Genomic DNA, 20629 nt, shown 5'->3' on the forward strand with positions numbered 1-20629 from the left:
TTCTGGACCATGAATGTGGTCCTCCTGGTTTATCAGATCCATTTGCTAGCACAATCCTGAACCCTATGTGGATCCACAACCTCATGAGTCAACACCTGTCTCTGAATGGGCCTGCTCGGCTGCCTCTTCACCTGCCTGAACTCTAAATGATGACCTCTACCCTGCACGCTCAGCCCAACAGCCCTGCGGTGGTAGTGAGCAACCTCCAGCACACAGCCACTGGAGGGCGGGGCCCCTTCTAGCTGCTCACTCCAGGTGTGAGTCTACCAGCGGCTGCACCTGACTGCTGTACTATGTTTGAGGGCTGTCAGTGGTGAGGACTCTAGAATTCTGGCAACACAGGGAGGAGGAGGAGGAGGAGGAGGAGGAGGAGGAGGAGGAGGAGGAGGAGGAGGAGGAGGAGGAGGAAGGAAGGAAACAAACAAGCATGGGAAGTCAACAACGCATTTTATTTCACAGGAGAACAGTGCCAACTCTGGGGTATGCAGGTTGGTCGCAGTCTGTGTTTACATAGTGAAGAACCAGGTACTGTATTTTCCATTCACTCAGCAGCTATGGTGCTTTTTATTCATTTATTTTGAGGCACAAATGACACTTGAACACAAAGTGGCCCTGGACCCTTTTGAACAGAGGTGGGATGAGTATCCACCAAACAGTTGGGGGGCTGGCATAAGAGTCTACCTCTCAGCCTCTTCCATATAGGCCTGGGGCAGGGATGCTCTCCTGCTGGCTTTCTGATAGGATCGAGGAACTGGGGTGGCTTCTGACAACTCCTTCCCCAACTTCCCTTTGTCTGCTAACTTCTCCCAGAAGAGCTGTATTTGAGGCCGTATGAAATTGTCCCAACAAAGTCTCTAATGCCACAGCCTAAGTACCAACTTAAGAGGAAACAGGAACTGAGGCAAGACCTGTTTCTTCTGGAGCTTTGCACTCTGTCCTGGGAAGCCAGGAGAACTGGGAACTGCTTCACCCTGCAGACCCACCCTCTCTGGTCTCCAAACGGCATTTTAATACCTGCTCCTTCTAAGGCCAAATATCAGAGGGAGAAGGTGTGCCATCATAGATGGACAGTTATTTAAAGAGCTGATTAAATTAGAAAGGAGCCAGAGGGAGGTGTCTGATTCTCCCTGGGTCCTCCTGAAGCACCAGCTGCAGACTGAGAAACCCAGTTTAAGGGGCCCAAGGCAGGGCGGATTTCCCCTAGCAACACTAGTTCCTTCAAATGATTAGGATGTTTGAAGTAACTGTCCCAGCAAGTGGCAGGGGACACACATTTGCAAAGCTTCTGAAGCCTCCTCTGTAAGAGACCAAGATCTCAGGCAGTGAGTTACTTACTGATAACAAGACCACCGGCTGGACTTGTGTGGGTGTGGGGGTCCAGGCTGGTGAGCAAGGCTGTGAGGAGCTACACCCCCTCAGCTGTGAGGCTCCAGCAAAAGCACTGACACCATCCTGTCCTCCCCAGGGAGCAACAAATTGCCAACCAAAGACCCAACCACCAAAGTCAAGTCCCGTTCAGGGAAGATGGCAAATTTGGAGTTCAAGAAGACAGAGCCTTGAAAACACTATGTAGCTAAAGCACTCCTTTAGGACTGTCCTTACCTATCGATGCTTATGTGCCATGGTGGACACACACACATGCACACACCCACACAGAGGCATTGATTGAGGTGAAGGGACAGATCAGCTGTATTTGTGTCTTGGAAGGATTAGAATGATAAATGCCAAAACCTTCCACATACCCACTGGGTCACCTGGATCTCAGCTATAAGTGTGACAAGATTGTAGAAATTGGTTAGCTTTATTAAAAAACAAACAAATAAAACAAAACTCCCACCAAAACCATTAGGTTTGATTCTAGTGTGGGGTGAGGGCCACCCTCCTCCATCTCCTATTTGCTTACTTCTTCTGGAAAAGGGAAAGACCAAAAGTAAGACCCAGGAAGCCCCTAGCCCCCTACCAGGCTTCAGGTTAGAACCAAGGACAAGACAGGCTTTGGCCAAGACTTAGTGCCAAGCTCCCATGCATACCCTTTCAGTACTCACAGTTCACACCCTTTTTTGGAACTCTCTCCCTCCTCATCCTGTTCCCAAGAGGCCATGGTGCTGTGAAATCAGCATGTGGTTTTATTAAAAAGAACACAGTGGGCAGTGGGATTCTTCTTTTAAACTTATGTCAAGAGAACCCACCAATGCTTCAAACTTCTCTAATCACAAACTGCACGAGGAAAACCTGCATGGTTGCTATGTGTGGGCACACACTCAGCAACTGACCATTTGACCTCCCAGTTGGGTGGAGTGCTTGGAGAAAGCCAGTAGACAGAAATTAGAGAATTGCCTGAGAAACTGAAACACTGCCTGTAACATGGGTGAGAACAAAGATGGGCGTCATGCCAGTCTCTAGTCCTTTCCATGGTGACTCTGCTTCTGCTCCCGTCTAAGTGATTGAAGGCTCACCTCTGAACACTGACTGCATTTGCAACTCACACAATGTACCCTTCAACTTCCAAACATCTTTCCACAGGGACTCCCCTGCAGGAATCACGTAGAATTAGTGGGACAGAAGATCCAGTCCAACTTTACATTACTGTACAGGTAACAAACCTTCACACACAGCACAGCCCTGCTCGGAAGCATCTATATATTTACAAACACACAGTTGTACATATATACATGTTAACAAAATACAGAGCATTCTAAAAATTAGATCCATCTTAATACATTTTTAACGTTATTCAATCAATACTTTTAAAAATTATTTCCCCATAATCTAAAGTAACTCCCTGCCCCACAAACTAATATGGTTTCTGTTTACATTTTTCCCTGTGAGAATTTCTTTTCCCTTGTTCCTTGATATCTCCCCCTAAACCCTCTTCTGGCTTTCAGTAACATGAGTCTGGGTGTCGGTCCTCCTGGTTGGGTTCTGTCTGGAGCATCCCTCTCCAGCAGTTGGATGTCCTCAAGAATCCAGCTCCAACTGCTCTTGGTTCTCACTGAGTCTTAACATAAGTTGCTGTTCATAGTAGAGGCTCTTTGCATAGTTTATTTCTTGGGATAACTTGACAGCAAGGACCTCCGATTTCACATGCACCTAGGGAGGAGACAAGGATGAGCACACTGCCCTGAGCGGGGCAGCCAAGCACAATTAGAGGGCATGGGCAGGATATAGCCACACCAGTTACATAGCAGCTCCCATTTGAGCATCCAAGACTGAGTCCCAGGAGCCTGTGCCTGCCTCACTCGGATCCAACCTTTCACTTTATGCCTCTGGTTACTAAGACTATTACCACCGGCATTTGTGACCCTAACTGATGAGATTCCAGTCAGAGGTAAGGCAGGGACAATGGAGGGAGCCCCTTATTCATGTCCAAAGCCTGGTGGTGGCCAGCACAGAAAAACAAATCAGCAGCGAGCAAGTGCCTGAAATCTTTCTTGTCCAGCATGCTTCACTGCTAGCCTGCCTTGAAAGAGGGAGACAGTGGTGGCTAGGCACAATTGGTGGGAAACTCTGGGGCGTAACTTTCAATCAACCAGCTCTAATTTTTTTTTTTTTTTGGTTTTTCGAGACAGGGTTTCTCTGTGTAGCTTTGCGCCTTTCCTGGGACTCACTTGGTAGCCCAGGCTGGCCTCGAACTCACAGAGATCCGCCTGGCTCTGCCTCCCGAGTGCTGGGATTAAAGGCGTGCGCCACCACCGCCCGGCAACCAGCTCTAATTTAAGCCAATGATCCAAGGGGCCTGACAAGTTCAAACCTAGTCCAGGTCACTGCTGAGAGAACGGGGAAAGTTGAAGATTCGGAGGAGAGATCCAGCAAGATGGCTTTTCCGGTCTATAGAAAGACCAGAGATGCACACAGCCACTCTGAAGGGTGCAGCTTTGGAGATGTAGCAGGACCAACACCTGGTACTGTGGTTGCTTCCTCACACCGGCTCTGTTGTGGGCTCACTGGCCCTCTTCAGTCTAGACACCAGCGTGGGGATCAGGTGGGTCACCTGGGTCTGAGCCCCAGCTTGGGCCAGAGTCAGCTAGGTGGCCTGAAGGAATCACCTGCCTCGACTTCTTCTCTAACAGCTGAGGGGAGAGTGGGAAGCGCAGACTGGAAGACACGGGCATCTCCATCTAGAAGTTCTGACACAACCCTCCCACCCTGCAGAGATAGCTATCATTTTTCTTTACACATTCCTTTTGAATGTGCTTCACATCACTTCTCTGCATAGATCAAAAGATTGTGGTTTCCTGATACCAGAAGAATAATAGAGTGTGTGCTCTGTCACCCTCCTGGACTCGAGGCATCAATCAGCACTTAGTACCATGTTTCAGGGACACAAAACTCTATGAAACATGGTACCAGCTGTGTTGATGGGTAACGGAGGCACAAATGCAAGAGAGCACACCCGGGGCTTCCAGCAGAGCGGGGGCAGAACACTGAGTGCAGCGCAGACCCTCCCACTGGAGTCCTCAGGGTAAAGCGGGGGACAGAGCAGGACTTGTCCACGTGAGTGGCAAGGAGCAGCTGTACTCACCATTGGCTTCTGGTGGGACGGGCCTGGGATGGACACGCCACTGCTGGAGTTTGCAGCCTTCTTGGTCACCTGCACATACACCTTCCCATGGTCTTTGGAGACAAGGCAGTGGTAGAGGTCGTCATATTTGACCTCGAGGAAAATGGCCTCTCGGTCTATGTAGTCCCCACTCTTCAGGAAGTACACGGCTTTGGAGGAGATGAGCACACAGTAGCTATCGATGTTCTCCACGGCTATGAAGCTGTGAGGGGAGAGAGAAGAACATGTGATGCTGAGCTGCTCCATGTTGGGGCCAGGCCATCCCTTGATGCTCAAAGGGGCAAAGGCCTGCTGAGGTCTCTGGGGTCTGGAGCCAAGGCTTACCCAGGCTTCCCAGTTACTACAATTGTGCATGTGCGTGGCTGCATTACTCTGGGCCTCATTTGCTAATTTGTATTAGGAAGGACTTGGCCCCAGGAGCTGCTGTGAGACCTGCATTCACGGCACACTCCCAGCTGTAGGGTGCTCATGAACAAGAGATGTCAGCCAAGCGTTTCAAAAACAGAAACAAATTCCTGTTCTGAAATGGGCTTTGTGGGGTGGCCAGGGAGCTTTTGGATAGCTTATGAGTTAGAGAAAATGGAAGCGGTGCTTTGCTGACAGGACCCGTAACACAGAGCAGCTAGGCCATGAGAGGCAACAGTAGGGCTAGAAGACGGTGAGGGACAGGTTTGCCAGATGTGCACACCTGCATTGACTTCTTCCCTCTGACAGCACTGACGACAGGTCACCTGGCCCCCATCCGGTATGGCCAGGGACATGGGGCTGGAGATACCAATTCCCTCTCAGAACTGTAGTCATGACTTCTAAGAGATCCCAGGCCACTAAGAAACAGCTTAGCTTTGAAAAAGAGAAAGAAAAGACTGGGCCCTAAGCACTTTCAGCAGAGCCCACAGGCTGATATGGAAATATATGCAGGTCACATCTCTGCTCAGCTGTCACCCTGGAAGCCACAGTGACAGCCTTCCCAGCTTGGGGGCCGCCTGGATCTTATGCTGGCCTTTCACAGTGTGCCTGGGCATCAGGGACAGCAAAGACACACTGGGTGATGGCAAGCATACTAAGAGCTGACTGACAACAGGCCGGCTGTGAACCTCAGGGTTTTAAATTATGTTTGCTCAGAGCCAAGGCTCCACCTGGTACTGCCACGGACCCAGGTCCAGGGTAGCCTTGGTCCAGCATCACAAGGCACGAAAACCTCAGAGAGGGCAGTAGAAGGCCTGCTTGCTGGTAACCAGGGGCTTTCCTGTCAGACCCAAGCGTGGCTCTGTGCAGGAGGAGATCTCTAGACCGCACTTCACTCCCCTTCCCGCTCCCCCAGCCTGAGTCACCATCCTTACTCTAGAAGCTTCCCCAAATGCCCTGGCCCTTGATTGCTGACATTTCAACACCTTGGCCTGCCAAAGCACTGCCAGAGGATTCGTTCTGCTTCCTGGCTGAGCATCCTGGCTCTCAGTGGTGCTCTAAGCCTGGGTGTGGTCCACTGTATACCCACATGACTTCCTGAGTACCCACCACCGAGTCAGTCACCCGTGAGGACTTGCAAAGTATCCACCTTGTTCTAGTCCTCATTTTAATGATGGCTCCCATGACAAAAACTGGGGTTTGCTGTTCTCATTTAACTGGTTGGCAATGCTGAGAATGTAGACTTGTAAAGTCTCACTGCCAAAATTAGAAGCGCCCAGCGGCCCTTGGTGCTCAGCCGGCCTAGCACAGCCCCCTCACGTCCCACACTCTGAGAGTCAGGGGCCGCGTTGCTGAGTGAGGAGAAGGGAGCAAGGGAGCACATGGGGAGCCAGAAAGACAGAAAGAAGAGAGGATATCACGGGGCCAGCTGGAACTGGTTGGAAAATGAGGTAAACACACAAAACAACTTTGTTCTAGGGCACAGGTGAACGAGTAGTTCAGCCACGAAGGCTGTCTCTGATGCTCTGAGGAGACTCCATAGGTGGCCAGGAGGCAAGGTGATAGCAGGCACACACATTACAGCATCTAGCAGAGACCGGCTCTCTAGCCTCCCATTAGTGCGCCATCCTTCACTAAGGCCCTTCAGAGGACTTGGTGACCTCCAGAAAGATACATTTACACCCAAGGGAGCAGAGGCTGGTCCTGAGCACACTTCCCAACCTCCCTTCTAGGAGGATGCCATGGCATCGAGTCCTCTTACAGGCTAGGAAACCTAAGGAGGAATGGTGACTCCTAAACGGCAGACCAACTGCATGGTGAAGGAAAGCTGGCCTAGGCAGGCAAGGAGGCCCAGCCCTCCCTCTGGCTAGGTGGCTTGCATTTGGTAGCTCAGTTCCTTCATCTCCGAGGAGATGGTGCTGCCTACCAGCTCCTTCAGTTAACACAAGCCCGAAGGGATCCATGATGGGCAGCACAGCAGCCCTAATTGCCACATCTGCACTCTGGGCCCAGGAGCCCTGCTCAGGCCTGGGGCTGCTGCTGCCAGCCGCATTCACTGTTCTAAGGCCTTCAAACCAAAAGCAGTTAAGAACCAAGGGCAGGGTTGAGAGGAGAAAGAGAGCTGGGCAATGGCTGTCTCCCCATCTTCGCTGAGGCTTCCCCTGCAACCCATTACTCAAGGTCAAGGTCTGGGGTCCCATCAATAGCACTGCTGTCATTCTGCTTGATTCCCGCCCCCCAAAATCTGGAAGCCACATCAAAGCTTCATTCAAATGGCTCCCGAGCAGCACCTTCACCCACTGATCTGATCCCGAACTTGTCACTCACTGTGAGGAGTCGACTGGGGAGGAGAAGGGGGACAAAGTAGAGCTTCCCCCTTTTCTCTGTGTCTGCACACCTGCAGGCCAGCTCTCTACATGCTCTGCCAACAGAGCAGGAGGCCGCAGCTGGACACCATACTCCGACACCTGTACTTGACTTTCCACTCTCCACCTCCAGCCACTCTCACTGCCGCTGGTCCACAGGTGGGCTGGTGGAAAGCCTCACAGGTTGAGGTTGGGGATTTAGCTCAGTGATAGAGCACTTGCCTAACAAGCGCAAGGCCCTGGGTTCGGTCCTCAGCTCTGGAAAAAAAAAAAGCCTCATAGATGACAGAGAAGGGACATTCCATCTGTCCCCTGATCTGTTGACTCAGAGGCAGAGAGGTCCTCTCAGGAAAACTAACCATTAGAGGCCCCATGACACACGGCTCAGACTTCTTTTAGGACAGAGACCCTATGTGACAGGCAGTGGGTAGCAAGTGAAATAGTAGAGAATATCTCATTTATCCCTTTGTTTCATCCCTCTCCTCCCACACAGGTCTACCTGACTTGCTGAGGAACACCACGGAGTTCATATTTGGCCTGGCACACAGTGAGACTTAATGACTGGTCAAGGATTCAGACAATGGCAGTGAGAGGACACTAGGGGGTCTGGAGGAATCTAAACATATGTGCAACATTGGGTGTGGGATGCCAGGTGGCTGTGGCTGTGCTCCCCTCAGAACTTTTATCTGGGCAGCTGGGGAACCAGTCTTTGGGTGTCAAACACTCTTGACAGATTAGTTCCTGGCTTGGAAAGTGGAAGCTGGAGCTAGGGCTGTGGATGAGAGATACAGTACCCATCTAGCCATGTAAGGCCCTGGGATCCATTCCCAGCAAAGAAAGGAGGGAGGAGAGGGGAGGGAAGAGAGAGAAGAAGAGAGAGAAGAGAGAGCTCACAAAGAGGGTTTCACTAGTATTTGTTTTCTGAACTCTGTTTGATTCTGCTAGCCATGTAAATGAGCTGCTTTCATCATAGGAGAAAGGTGGCATTTTAGCATGCTACTTTGGGCAGGATCCTCTTCTTCAAAAGTCCCCCCTCTCTTGCCTCTAGGGGACAAGTACCCAAGGAGAAAAACCTGAGGTTTACAAGCCCATCTTGCTTTCTTTTTTATATACTTTTCTGTATTTTAAAAAAAAAAAAGTCTCCTAAACATTACTTTCTGTCTGAACGACGAAAGGCCCCAAGGGCCGTCCTGCTGATGTGGCAGCTCCTGGGCTTCGTGAAAAGGTGAGAATCGCAATCTGAATGGGCAACCTTGATGAAATACTAGAAGTAGGTATTTCACAAAAAACAAACAACGAAAAGACAACTAAAACATGACTGCTGGCCTCAAACTAGACATTGCTTGGAGAAGCTAATCATACAGAGTGTTATTTTAACACCATCTTCCTCCAGGTTCTAGGCTAGGACTGAGAAGTAACGGACGAACCTCTGATGAACCTGCTGTGAGGCCTGAGCAGACTTAAATGGGATGTCAGTGAAAATCTGTTCAATACTGTTTAATTAAATGGAAAAAACCCACAAAACTAAATGCAACTTGATGTGGGAGATCAAAGTTGAGGCTGCTGTGGTACTGGGGACTTTGCAGGGTTTTCACTCCATCAGGAAGTAATTACACAATATTTTCCAGAAGTAAAACAGTGAGTCTAACTGGAAAAAAATGTGGAAACATTTAGTTAGAACAGTAGAGCAAGGTATTAAAGACCCTTTTAACGGGTTAACTCTGAGGGGAATATGCAAATAATGAGGTCCTTAAACCTGTTTTTAATTACAAATGTAGGATAAAAGTCAGGGGCAGAAATCGGCACCCGAGCTTTTCCTGAGAAACCCCTTCCTGCAGACAGATGTCTGGACCACTCGCACTGCCCTGAGGACAGGCTGCTAAGAGAGAACTCGCTGAGCCACGTCTGCCAGAGACCCTGCTGACCTCTCCTGTATGCCCAGAAAGACTCAGGTCACATGTCTCCCTCACCACCCACTGGCCAGGTTCCACCCTCAGCTTGGGTGGAGACACAGGGTTTTCATCTTCAAAGTCAAAATTCATTCAGCCAGTAACTGTGCCTAGATCATGTGAACTTCAAGCATTTCATGAAATTGATTTCACCCTGACTCCAGATCTCAGCTCCCTGGCCTGTTTCCAGTGTGTGCACCACATGGGCAGCAATCCCATGGTGACCAGACTATACAGTTTTCCCCTCTTGTTTTCCAGTCTTATGAAATTCTATTACAAATGAATCTTGTAGCAAAGGACCAGGGATGGTTTGGATAGAATAGAGGTAGTCTAGCAAATAATTTAAAATATAGCACACAAGGATCTATAATTTTACTTAACCTACTCCCCTTTTTGAGTCAGGGATGCCTATAGCTCAACTGACTATGCAAGATGGCTGAGGATGACTTAGAACTTGTGATCCTCCTGCCTCCACCTCCCAAGTGCAAATGCCACTACTTTTGGTTTATGCAGTTCTGGGGATGGAACCCAGGGCTCAATGTATGCTAGGCAAGCACTCCTCACCCCTTACTTAACCTTTGATAGCACTCCTAAATCCCCAGTGACTGGAAAGTGGGTCATGAGTTAATACAAAAGTTGAACTGCAGCTCTCCCAGCTGAGTTTATTGAGTGATCTGAATCCCAGGCACTGCTCTGGGTTTGGAGGGTTCTCCATTGAGTGGAACACCCTAGCCATCATTGGCTGCCATTCTAGTAGAGTCTACACCATGTCCTACTTGGCTGAGAAATGACTCTCTAGGCCTTTGAGTTGGAGCCCAAAGTCCCATCAACAATGTGGAGTACAGGACAGTCTCAGCCCTCTCAGACTTCAGAAATGGAGATCTAAGTTTCTATGTTGTTGTTGGGGAGCAGGGCAGGCTCAAGAGAGGAAATGCACTATCTAGAGATGCTCCAATGATACCATGGCAGGACACATCTAAGAAGATGCCATAGCCCACCTCCTATTCCTGGACTTCATTTTCTATGTCCCCATATGTCCCCGTTCAAACAAGATATGAGATGTGAGTTGAGGCCTCTCTGGTACTGTCTCCCAGTGACACTGAAGGCCATCCCAGGAGCCAATCTCTCTCTGAACTGTCTCCCAGTGACACTGAAGGCCATCCCATGAGCCAATCTCTCTCTGAACTCTTTTATCAGCCAGAACACCAGTGTTCAGATCCTCCCTAGCTTGCCTCACCTTAGAAGATACAAATTACACTAGCACGCTGCTATGCCCCAAATGCAGTCCTCTCACATCTGGTCAAGTCACAGAGCACTGTACATTCTGAGGGTTTCCACAGAATATTGCCAAAGACTGCCATGGCTGCCACATCAGCTAAGAATAATCTCAGTAGCCGCAAATGTGACAAGGTCCTGGATTACTACAAGAGTGACAAAACAATCAAGAAAACTGCATTTCCAGAACATTCGATGGGCAATTGTTTGCTACTTTTTTTTGTGATTCATTTCACTAGCATTCTGTAGCAAACACTGGATACCAAAGTTTACAGAATTTTTTTATGGGAAAGACCTCTCTTAACACCCTACACACTGGCCTCTCTTTGAGCTGTCTACAGAGAGACTCACACTTCAGAGATGACACAGCAAGGTCCACTCTGGAACAGACTGAGCCATTCCCTTTAGTAAAAGCCATTTATAAGAAGTCATATTGACACCCATCAGACATTTAGGACACGCAATCCTTCAGCCTCTCCCAAGGGCTTCATCAGGCTGAAGCTCCTGCGTCACAGGGAAGTTTCTCAGACTCAAAGACAGACAAGGCAATACAGTGGACCTGTTTCTCCAGCCCCCACTCACAACTCGTCTTGGATGTTGTCCGTCAGCTTGAAGAGCTGCTCCTGTCCTTCTGCCTGGCTCTCAGAATATCGAGGAAGCAGCCCCTGGGGGCCAGTGCAGCACCGTGGTTTCCGAACCCTCTGGGCTTGGGTCCTGGAGGGGCAAATGGACAGGAAGAGGTTAAGTGTCAAGGTTAAAGGGATCTTCCATCCTCTTTTGGAAAGACGCTGCTTATAGACAGGAGGAAGCTGCAGCGGTTATGTGGTCTCGAGCATGCCCACTGTGAATTCAGACATCCTTTGGCTACAGGATTATTGGCTCAATCAGCTGACTTCCTTGGCCTCCATCTCACTTTCTGTGTAATGGGCTGGCACAACCTACCTCTTGGCTGGGAGATCATATGAAAAAGCACCCATCAGGCTTGTGCTGGAGAGTACAGGTTACCCATCGCTGCGGCTCTTTCACTATCACTAGCCTCCCAGTGGAGCACACCGGTATTATGTTTTGCCAGGGACTTCTTTGCATTGGCCCGCTGGGGAGGTGTGGTGGGTTCAGGAGGAACACCAAGGGGCCCGGGCTTTACTGTGAACCCGCTATGCTGCCAGGCTCCGGAGGGGTGAGCTCAGGCTCCTGGGTAAAGGGTAAGGAATGCAGTGGCCATGAGAGGACCCGTCCCAGGCCACAGCAGCAGCCCTAACTCATGCCACTTGGCTGTCGGTTGCCCAAAGGAATCTGCTTTGCTATGGCTTTCAGGGTCGGCTGCTGTTGTCTTTTTCCACAAACCATAGACAGGGTAATTGATAAATACTTTTTGGTGTTTTCCTAGAAACAGGAGTCCATATTTGTCTTGGAAAGGCGGTGCATACTTCAGATGACTGATAAGAGTGTACCGGGTCTGTCCTCAACCCTGTACTTGCTGTACTTTTTATTATTTGTTCCTGGAACCCACTGAAGCAAAACATCCCTCTCTAGACATACCTCAAAGAGAGGAACAGGAGGCCACACTGAATCAGCACTTCAGAACCACGTACTAGTGGTAGTGGAGATGGACTGATGGGGGAGAAGTGTCCTGCAGGGCAAGTCAGGGTAGGACCTTGGAAGCAGCAGTCTGAAACTTGCCACAGGCTATCTGAAGAGCTAAGGTCATTGCAAGTGTTTCTGAACCCAAGTCAGGCTGAGTTCACCAGGCTATGGTTCCAGAAGGTGCCATGGAGGATGTTTGATAGCTGTTAGGAAGCCAGGTCTCCTACCCCAGACAAGTCTCAAATATTTAGTTATGAGTTGTGTTTTTCAGGAGTGATATGGAGACTTGAAGGAGGCAGCAGTGGCTTGCACTGAGGCCTAGGTAATGGGTTAGCTTCATTTACAGCACATACTTACATATTCCCACTGTGCTTAGTCTCAATCCCTCCTTCAAGGTTTAGACATATGGATAGCTCTCACCCCAGAGTTCTCCCTGAAAGCAGGGGCGGTGGTGTAGGCTACACTGTGAGTCCACTGAGAGAGGAACTTCGTAACTGCTCACCTATGGATGCTGACGGATCACCATATGCAAGGGGTCCCCAGTAAGGAGCTGGGTGGACTTTTCCAGATAGCCTGTTCTAGTCTCCTGGCCTGGCAAACCAATTGCTGTCATTTCACTGTCTAGACAGACCAATAACATGTCTTCCCCAAGGTATTCCCATGGTTCTTTTGCCTGAGAGGCTCCTGAAAGGGCCATTGGCTGCCAAGTAGAAGACCAAATATCCCTCCAAAAGGCAGATGGTGAGGTCACTTTCCTACCTCCTTTCAATTAAGGTTTGATTTTCCTGTTACGCTGCCTCTCAACTTGTAGAGATACCTGGGTGCTTACCGAGATATTAACTATTAACATTAACTATTCCCACCTCTCTACAGCTCCTAAAAATGCCCTGTGAACGTATTTGCTTTGAGATAGGGTCTCACTATGTTGCAGCCCATGCTGGACTTACTATATAGCTCTAGCTAGCCTTGAACTGGCTGCTCTGCCTTAGCCTCCCAAATGCCAATTCCCCACTACCTCAGTAAGAATGGCCCTTCTGGAAACATAACTTAGAGCAAGCCAGTCACCTGTTCAAAGGACATCATTGCACTGGGATATGTGTGTGTTTATTGCTTCCATGTGAACAGCACATACCACAAGAAAAAGTATTTTGTCTCAGCAGCACCTGGCTGCCTGCAGCGACACAACAGAATCTCAAATGTCTGGTGGCTTTCACTGAGCTACAAAGCAAAGATGAGGTTCTGAGATTTGAAAGCTAATGATTATCAGGTACAAGGTGAACTAGTAGAATCTTACCTTTATAAGAGAAATGTCCAGGGTACCTCTGTCTAGTTCACTAGGGTCAGCAAAGGATAGATGTGAAACTGGAACCTTTGTGGACATGTGTCCTATTCCTTACAAGAGACAATCTTTTTCTTAGTGCTTAACTAGGGTGAAGGGGAAACCAACTGTGAACTGCATCCCTCTGAAGGGACCTAAGGAAGTCTGGCAAGTCAAAGAAAAGCAGCAGGCTCCTGCTTGTGAGCTCCTAAAAGTCACACCTCACAGGAACTGTGGCCTAACTCAGAACGGAAGGAAATGTGCCCCTTGTTACCAAAAAGTTTAAGTGCACACAGTAATTCCTTGACTCAGTGGCCTCCACTAGAGTCCTTCCTCAAACTTTCTCTCTACTCCCAATATACAATCTTCTAGCTTGCAAACTACAAACCCACAGAAACATCTAGAATGAGCAGGTAGAACAGCTCCCTTGTGGGTCCATCCTTACCATGTGTTATGCTCATCTCCTCTCTGTCTTCCCAGCAGATAGTAAACTACCCCCAATTTTTATGGTCCTCTCTTGGTGGTCTACCAAACACCAAGGGCCATGTTGGACTCAATGCTTAGTGCTCGGGCCTGGAGAAGCACACTGGGATGGTGAAGGATCATTTTCATGTCACTAGGATATACAGGGAAAAAACCACAGCCTCCCATTACAACCTTACCTCAAAGAGAGGACACAGCTCGGTAAATGAGGGGTTCCCTCACAGAGGGGTGATTTGGGAGTATTCTTTATAGAGGCGGAAAGGCAGAATAAAGACACACTTCCTCATTCTTCTACAATGTTCTGTCAGTGACTAAAGCCAGTTTTTCTTCTCTAAAATACAGCTAAACTTTCAAGTTCTCATGTCCAAGTTGGTTAGTCGTGAGCAGGTGTTGGGGGATAGTGTTTAAAGTCATCGTGAGAACAAATATGAACCCAAACTGACTTAAGAGTTAAAAAAAAAAAAAAAAAGATAAGGAAATGTTTTCAAACCCAGGGAAGAGCTGGCAGGAAGGTTACAAAGTGACCTTCATCAGGGAAAAGGAAGCACTGTGGTAGAACTGTTCTCATAGTCAGTAGGTAATCACAGTGTTTGGGAGGCAGGGATGGAAATGGCTACGAGATTAAAGCCAGCCAGGCTACTGAGACTTTGTCTAAAACAAAACAAACCAAAAAACAACTAAAACCCAAATCGCCCAAACGTGAACAACAAAAAATATAGTAGTATGTTATATAAAATATGTATCAGTAGAGTCAGACTTATTATTGCACAAGGTCCTAAAAATACATATAATCATACACATGTATATACATGTATGCACACACACACACACACACACACACACACACACACACACACACACACATCATGAACTCAAATCACCCTTACAAACAAGTGTATCCACAGATAACAGCAATCCTACATTTGTTCTTGCTCTGCGACTCAGGGACTGGTGTCTAGTTTTACAAGACTGACTATTAAGTCACTATCCTGTGTCCCAGTGAGCTGAGCATTGGGAAGAGGAATAGGATGGCTTCCTCTTGCTCTGTTCGGGGTCTGCCACCATCACTGGCCTTTTTCTTTATTTCAACAAATACAATACACAACCCTGCTGCTGACCACAGCCTGGTGTCTTCTGCATGTAGACACCCATTCCTTCTCTCTGGCACAGCCCCAATTCTGAATCTCGTGTCTAATGCCCATGCTTTTCGTTCTTAGGCAGTCTTCCCACACTTCAAAGCATGTTCTGACACACTAGTGCTGTCTATAGCTTATAATCATGTTGGGCCTATTGAAAGAATTCCGCCATTTCCGTGGGCAGCTGGAATTCACTTCTGTTTGTTTACTAATACCCTATGGTGTGAATGTCTACGACACATCTGAGACTGGCTAAGGTTTTGGTATTATAAGTGATGTGGTTATGAACATGCTTGTGCATGTCTCCTGGTGACCTTTGGATTTGGATATGCACAAACACACGCATGCATGCACACTTTCTGCTAGATTTCAGGAATCAAAAGTTTGCCTAAGAGGAGAATTTGAGCGACCTTTAAAAGGGGCAAAACCATTTTACACTTCTGCCGTGACGCAGTTATGAGATGCTAGCTATCGACACCCTTCCAATGCTAGGCACTGTCTAGGACAGCTGCCTAATATGCTGTCACTGGCCACATGGGTACCGAGCACGTGGCCAGAGCCACAAAAGAACTAAATTTGATATTTACTTTTTTCCCCCATTTTTCTTTATTAAGAAATTTTCTACTCACTCCATATACTATCCACATGAGAACCTGTCTCAAACAAAGGAAAGGAAAATCAGGAGTGTGGCATAATCCCAGCACTCAGGAAAAGGCAGGAGGATCAGTAGTTCAAGGCAAGCCTCAGTTAAAAGCAAATTAAAGGCCAGACTGGACTACATGAGACCCTGTCTCAAAGGTTCAAAACAAAACAAAATTCAATTGATTGATACATCTGTTGTATCTTGGAAAATACTGAGCTAGAGTCTATTTAAATTTTATGTTTATTTATTTGATTATTTATTTATTGTGGAGGGGGTGCATGTATGCCATAGCGTATGTGAGGAGGTCAGAGGGAAGCTACTGGAGTCTCACTGTGGGTTTTAGAAATCAAGCTCAGGTCCTCAGGCTTGGGCAGCAAACATTGTATCTGCTGAGCCATCTTGCCAGCCTGGGCTAGATTTTTCAGCCTGCTGCTGGAGTGGGTATAAAACGGCCTCAGCACTTTCTCACTCCATCTCCTCCTTTCAAATGAAAGAATAATGGTGTCCTGTGATGGCTTAGTCTCAGCTGTCAACTTGACTACATCTGGGAATCAACTAAAACCCAAGCTTCTGGGCACTCCTGGGAGGAACTTTCTTCACCTGATTATTGGAACAAGGAAGACCCACCCTCAGTCTGGGCCACACCTAATGGTGGCAGCTCACATGAAAGGCTATGGATAAAGGAAGCTTTGTGTTTTGCCTGCTTGTCCCCACTCTCTCTGGCAAGTTCATCTATGCTGTTGAGGCTGATTCCAATGTACTCTGAAGACCAGCAGCTCTCCAGGAATCCTTTAGAATTGGACAACAGAGACATTCAGCATTGTGGACTGAACAACTACCAGACCACAGCCTATAAGCTAGTCCTCTTGTATCTGCACATTCATTCTACCAGTTTTGCTTCCTTAGAGAAGCCTGACTAAATGGTACCCATAGGGCAGCAGTGTGGCATTGGTCCTAGGCATGAAGATCAACATTGAAACTGTTCTGTCACCCCCACTGCTAACTGTCATGATGCCACTTGAGCAGTGTCTGGCACCACATTAAACAGGAAGTGGGAAAACCTCCTCACTCACCTCTCTTTGGTTAAGTGCTTCTTGACCAACATTGAGAACAAGAGTCAGTTTGGTGTGTACAGCGTCTCTGCCTCCGCAGGCTTTTGTTTAGCCAAAGGTCTGCGGTGCACTTAATTGCTGCCAGCTGGGGACTGTCGGCCATTTTAAGCCCTCAGCTGCTGTGGTTTATAAATTTCACAGCATATAGGAAGAAGCAGCCCTTCCAGTCAACCAGCTAATCCAAAATGTCAGCACCAAATGAACTTGAGCTTTGAACTCCATGAAAATGTCAGGAGGCGGTGATACACCATGGATGCCTCTTCCCCCAGGGAAGGGGCTACTCACACAGTGGCTGATATACTGCAGATACCCACCCAGGGAGAGCTGTCCATGAAGACTCACTTCATCTGGCAGGGGCTATTTGACAGATATTGGGGCCCCCAAACCAAAGATCAGAGCAATGAAAATAACCTGTGTCACAGTCTTGAAGCAACAGTAAATCCAAACAAGGTGGCGGGCACATCTAACCAGTTCCACTTGGTTGATCTTGCCTTTCAGCCTGAGGTCAGCAGTTGGCCAGGCCATGACTTGTTCTTTGCTTATATGATGAGTAGCTGTGTCACAGTTCTGTTAGTTGGAGACAGATGGTTGTGTACGTCCACCCCAGCATGGTGCAAGCTGATAGCTGGTTGAGAAGTTTGTCATGGTCAATGTCTATCAACCAAATGACATCCACAAACCATCAGTAAATGAGTAGACCGTGACACCCAAGCACAGTAGATGTTTATGCAACGGAGGGCTGCCATCTAATTGGGGGTTGTACATGCTGACCTCTGTGGAGTGATGGATGATGCTTACATTATTATATATTTGAGCCCACAATTTTTGTTTTCACTAACTATCTTACTGTTTTGCAGTCTGCTCAACTAAGCACAAATAATTAGACTGAGAACAGAAGGTTGGCCCAGATTCTCTAACACTGGCTGTTCACTGGTAACAGCTACAAGGTATCGTTCTTAGCTGAATGGCTCCATCAAACATTTATCATCGTTCTGAATGGAACCAAACAGTCCACCTGAATGGCACCACCTTGCACTGGAGAGCCCAATTTGGTTAAAACGCACTGATGCTCACTGCTGTACAGTGTCTGGGGTCCAGAAGACCTATGACCTGTAGCTCTCGCCTCTCTGCCCCATGAATCCATTTCCAAAGACTGAGGAAAATGCTTCTCCTGGACAAAGATTCCTAACTCCACTCAGTGTATGCCTGGTGAGAGACGACACTACGTGAGTGTGAAAATCTCTCAAATCTGACCATTTCCCATGAGGAAATGCCCCACCAATAGTTAAAGGCAGATATACCACCACCTTTTAGAGGCTACTCACAGATAGCAACCAAGCTTTGGCTTGTTGAATCTTGAAATGGGAAAATGATACCAAGTATTTCCGGGATAATTTGGATTTTGGACACATGTGTCTGAAGAGATTCCGTCTTCCTGGAATTACTGAGGAAGCATTCCAATTAAGGTAGTCAGAAAAACAAACCTGCTCAGAGGCCGGGGAATGGCCATGCCTCCCTCTGGTTCTCAAGCTTGAAGGGCAATTCCATTATTTACAAACTGTTTCCTCATTTATAACAAAGCTGATGACTGGCAGGATGGCTCACTGGGGAGAAGCACTCACTGCCAGGCCTGACAACCAGAGTTCAATCCCCAGAACCTACATGTGGAAGGAGAGAACCAACTTCCAAAGTCCACCATGGTATGTACACCCTCATACCACATGCACATACACACAGAGATGCAAATGAATAAATGTAACAAAAAATTAAAATGGACCTGATAATAGGGCTGTTACTAGTAGTAAATAAGTCACTGAATGCATAGTGCTTAAGAGTGGAGGCTGGTCTATACTACACACTGCACAGAACAGCACCCAAGGCACAGAAGAGGGCCCTAGCCCAGACAGATGGGCCAGGGGAGGCTCACAGCTTGCCATGGAAGTGCTTCCCATTCCCTTTCCTGCTGACATTCCACCGCACTCCCTGGAGCTCTGAAGTCATGCGTAAGGCAACACACAAACTCCCATACCATACCATTGCCACTGAAAACGGGGGAGATGTTGACTCAAGGAAGCATAGAAATCCTATTTATATTGTTAGGTTTTAGCAGTCCAGCAGGGGCTATTTCCTGAACTGGTTTGCACCCATCAGTGGGGTTCACACCTGACTTGTTTATAGGGGTCAAGGCTCTCTGTAATCTCGTGCATTTGGGGACCCCATGACACTGTGACCATGACAGCTGGTAGGACTAATGCCAGTAGACATGCTGCTGGGACTTCAACAGGAGGACAAAGATACTCCAGACTTTTCTCTTGGTCAACTGCCTCCAGGGTGAGACTATCTGTTTAATTCAGCCGGCTGAGGAGGGCCCAGAAGGCTCCCTTTATAATGAATTCAGCACAGCTGGGAGCTCTGGAAAAGGTTCCCCAAATGTCATAAATCTGTCTGCATTCTGAGGTTGCTTTACTTTATAAAACGACACACAACTTTGAGGATCATTACAGGAAAGGGGCACTTCACAACCAAAGGCTTTGTATTCTACCAATGACAGCAAACCAGAATCCAGTGCTTACCAGAATCACAGTCCTTGCAAACCTGTTGCTCTAATGCTAACTCCAGGACTGTTTCCATGAGCCAAAGCTGAGTCTGTAATGCTAGGGACAAAAAGCCGATTTTCAGACAATTTCTGACAAATGACGACATAAGGTAAAAATCCAATGGAAGAAATTCCCTCTCAAGAGCTGATCTCTTTTGAGACCAGGGTGGCACAGAGATGAACAAGGGCTGGTAGGGAAAAGACAGACAGAAGGATACCCTAGCCAAGCACTCAGTTGATAACACCGACATGAAATATAATCACACACACACACACACACACACACACACACACACACACACACACACACACAGAGCACATAGTAGGACTCATAAAAATAAATGTCCAGCACCTGCCTACACTTCCTCAGAACAAATAAGTCAACTTAGAATTCCTAAATGTGGCTGGGCACAGTGGCTTTCACCTTTAATCCTAGCACTGGGGAGGCTAAGGCAGAGGAATTATCAAGTTTGAGGCCAGTTTGGACTACATAATGAGTTCCAGGCCAGCCTGAGCTACAGTGTAAGTCTTTGCCTCAAAAACCCAAAACCTTGCCAGGCAGTGGTGGCCAACCCCTTTATTCCCAGCACTTCGGAGCCAGAGGCAGGCAGATCTCTGTGAGTTCAAGGCCAGCCTGGTCTGCAGAGCAAGTTCCAGGACAGCCAGAGCTACACACAGAGAAACCCTATCTCGGAAAAAAAAACAAAACAAAAGTCAAATTCTTGCTGGGCAGTGGTGGCACATGCCTTTAATTCCAGCACTTGGGAGGCAGAGGCAGGAGGATTTTTGAGTTAGAGGCTAGCCTGATCTACAGAGTGAATTCCAGGACAGCCGGTGCTACACAGAGAAACCCTATCTTAAAAAAACAACAAAACCAAACCCAAAACAAAACTCACCCCAATGCAAAAGTGTAGTATTTATAGTTTCATTGTGACAAGCACTAATGTGTGTGTATTGGGGGAAGGCTGTGATGTGACTCCCTGTAAGAGTGACTCCTAAGGAGCATTTCCATTGTTGTTGGACATAAGAACATTTCCCCTGCTCTATTCAAATACTAATTTCCTGAAATAATGTCTGTAAAGAAGCAGTGCTAACCACCCAACATTCAATAAATTACAATGGACACACAATTCTTAGAGCTGAAATGATCTCAGGATACCACCTTTAGGAAAATTCACCATAGCCAAGGGCTTACGAAATA

At 47.8% G+C, this 20629-nt stretch overlaps 1 protein-coding gene across 5 annotated transcripts in view; it reads right to left on the reverse strand.

Annotated features, from left to right (window-relative positions):
- Positions 1-430: 430 nt before the first annotated feature.
- Positions 431-20629, reverse strand: part of Vps13d (vacuolar protein sorting 13 homolog D) — a 240380-nt gene continuing 220181 nt past the window's right edge. For all 5 annotated transcript variants that reach the window (XM_052718547.1, XM_052718546.1, XM_052718545.1 and 2 more), the window contains 3 exons: positions 11139-11270; positions 4523-4763; positions 431-3090 (listed from right to left, as the gene is read on the reverse strand). In XM_052718547.1, the coding sequence (XP_052574507.1) occupies positions 2959-3090; positions 4523-4763; positions 11139-11270 (505 nt within the window). In that variant the 3' untranslated portion in view covers positions 431-2958. The remainder of the gene's footprint in view (positions 3091-4522; positions 4764-11138; positions 11271-20629) is intronic.

The sequence above is a fragment of the Peromyscus californicus genome, unplaced genomic scaffold (genome assembly GCF_007827085.1).
Source record: "Peromyscus californicus insignis strain IS unplaced genomic scaffold, ASM782708v3 Scaffold_5__1_contigs__length_169319896, whole genome shotgun sequence".
Taxonomy (NCBI): domain Eukaryota; kingdom Metazoa; phylum Chordata; class Mammalia; order Rodentia; family Cricetidae; genus Peromyscus; species Peromyscus californicus.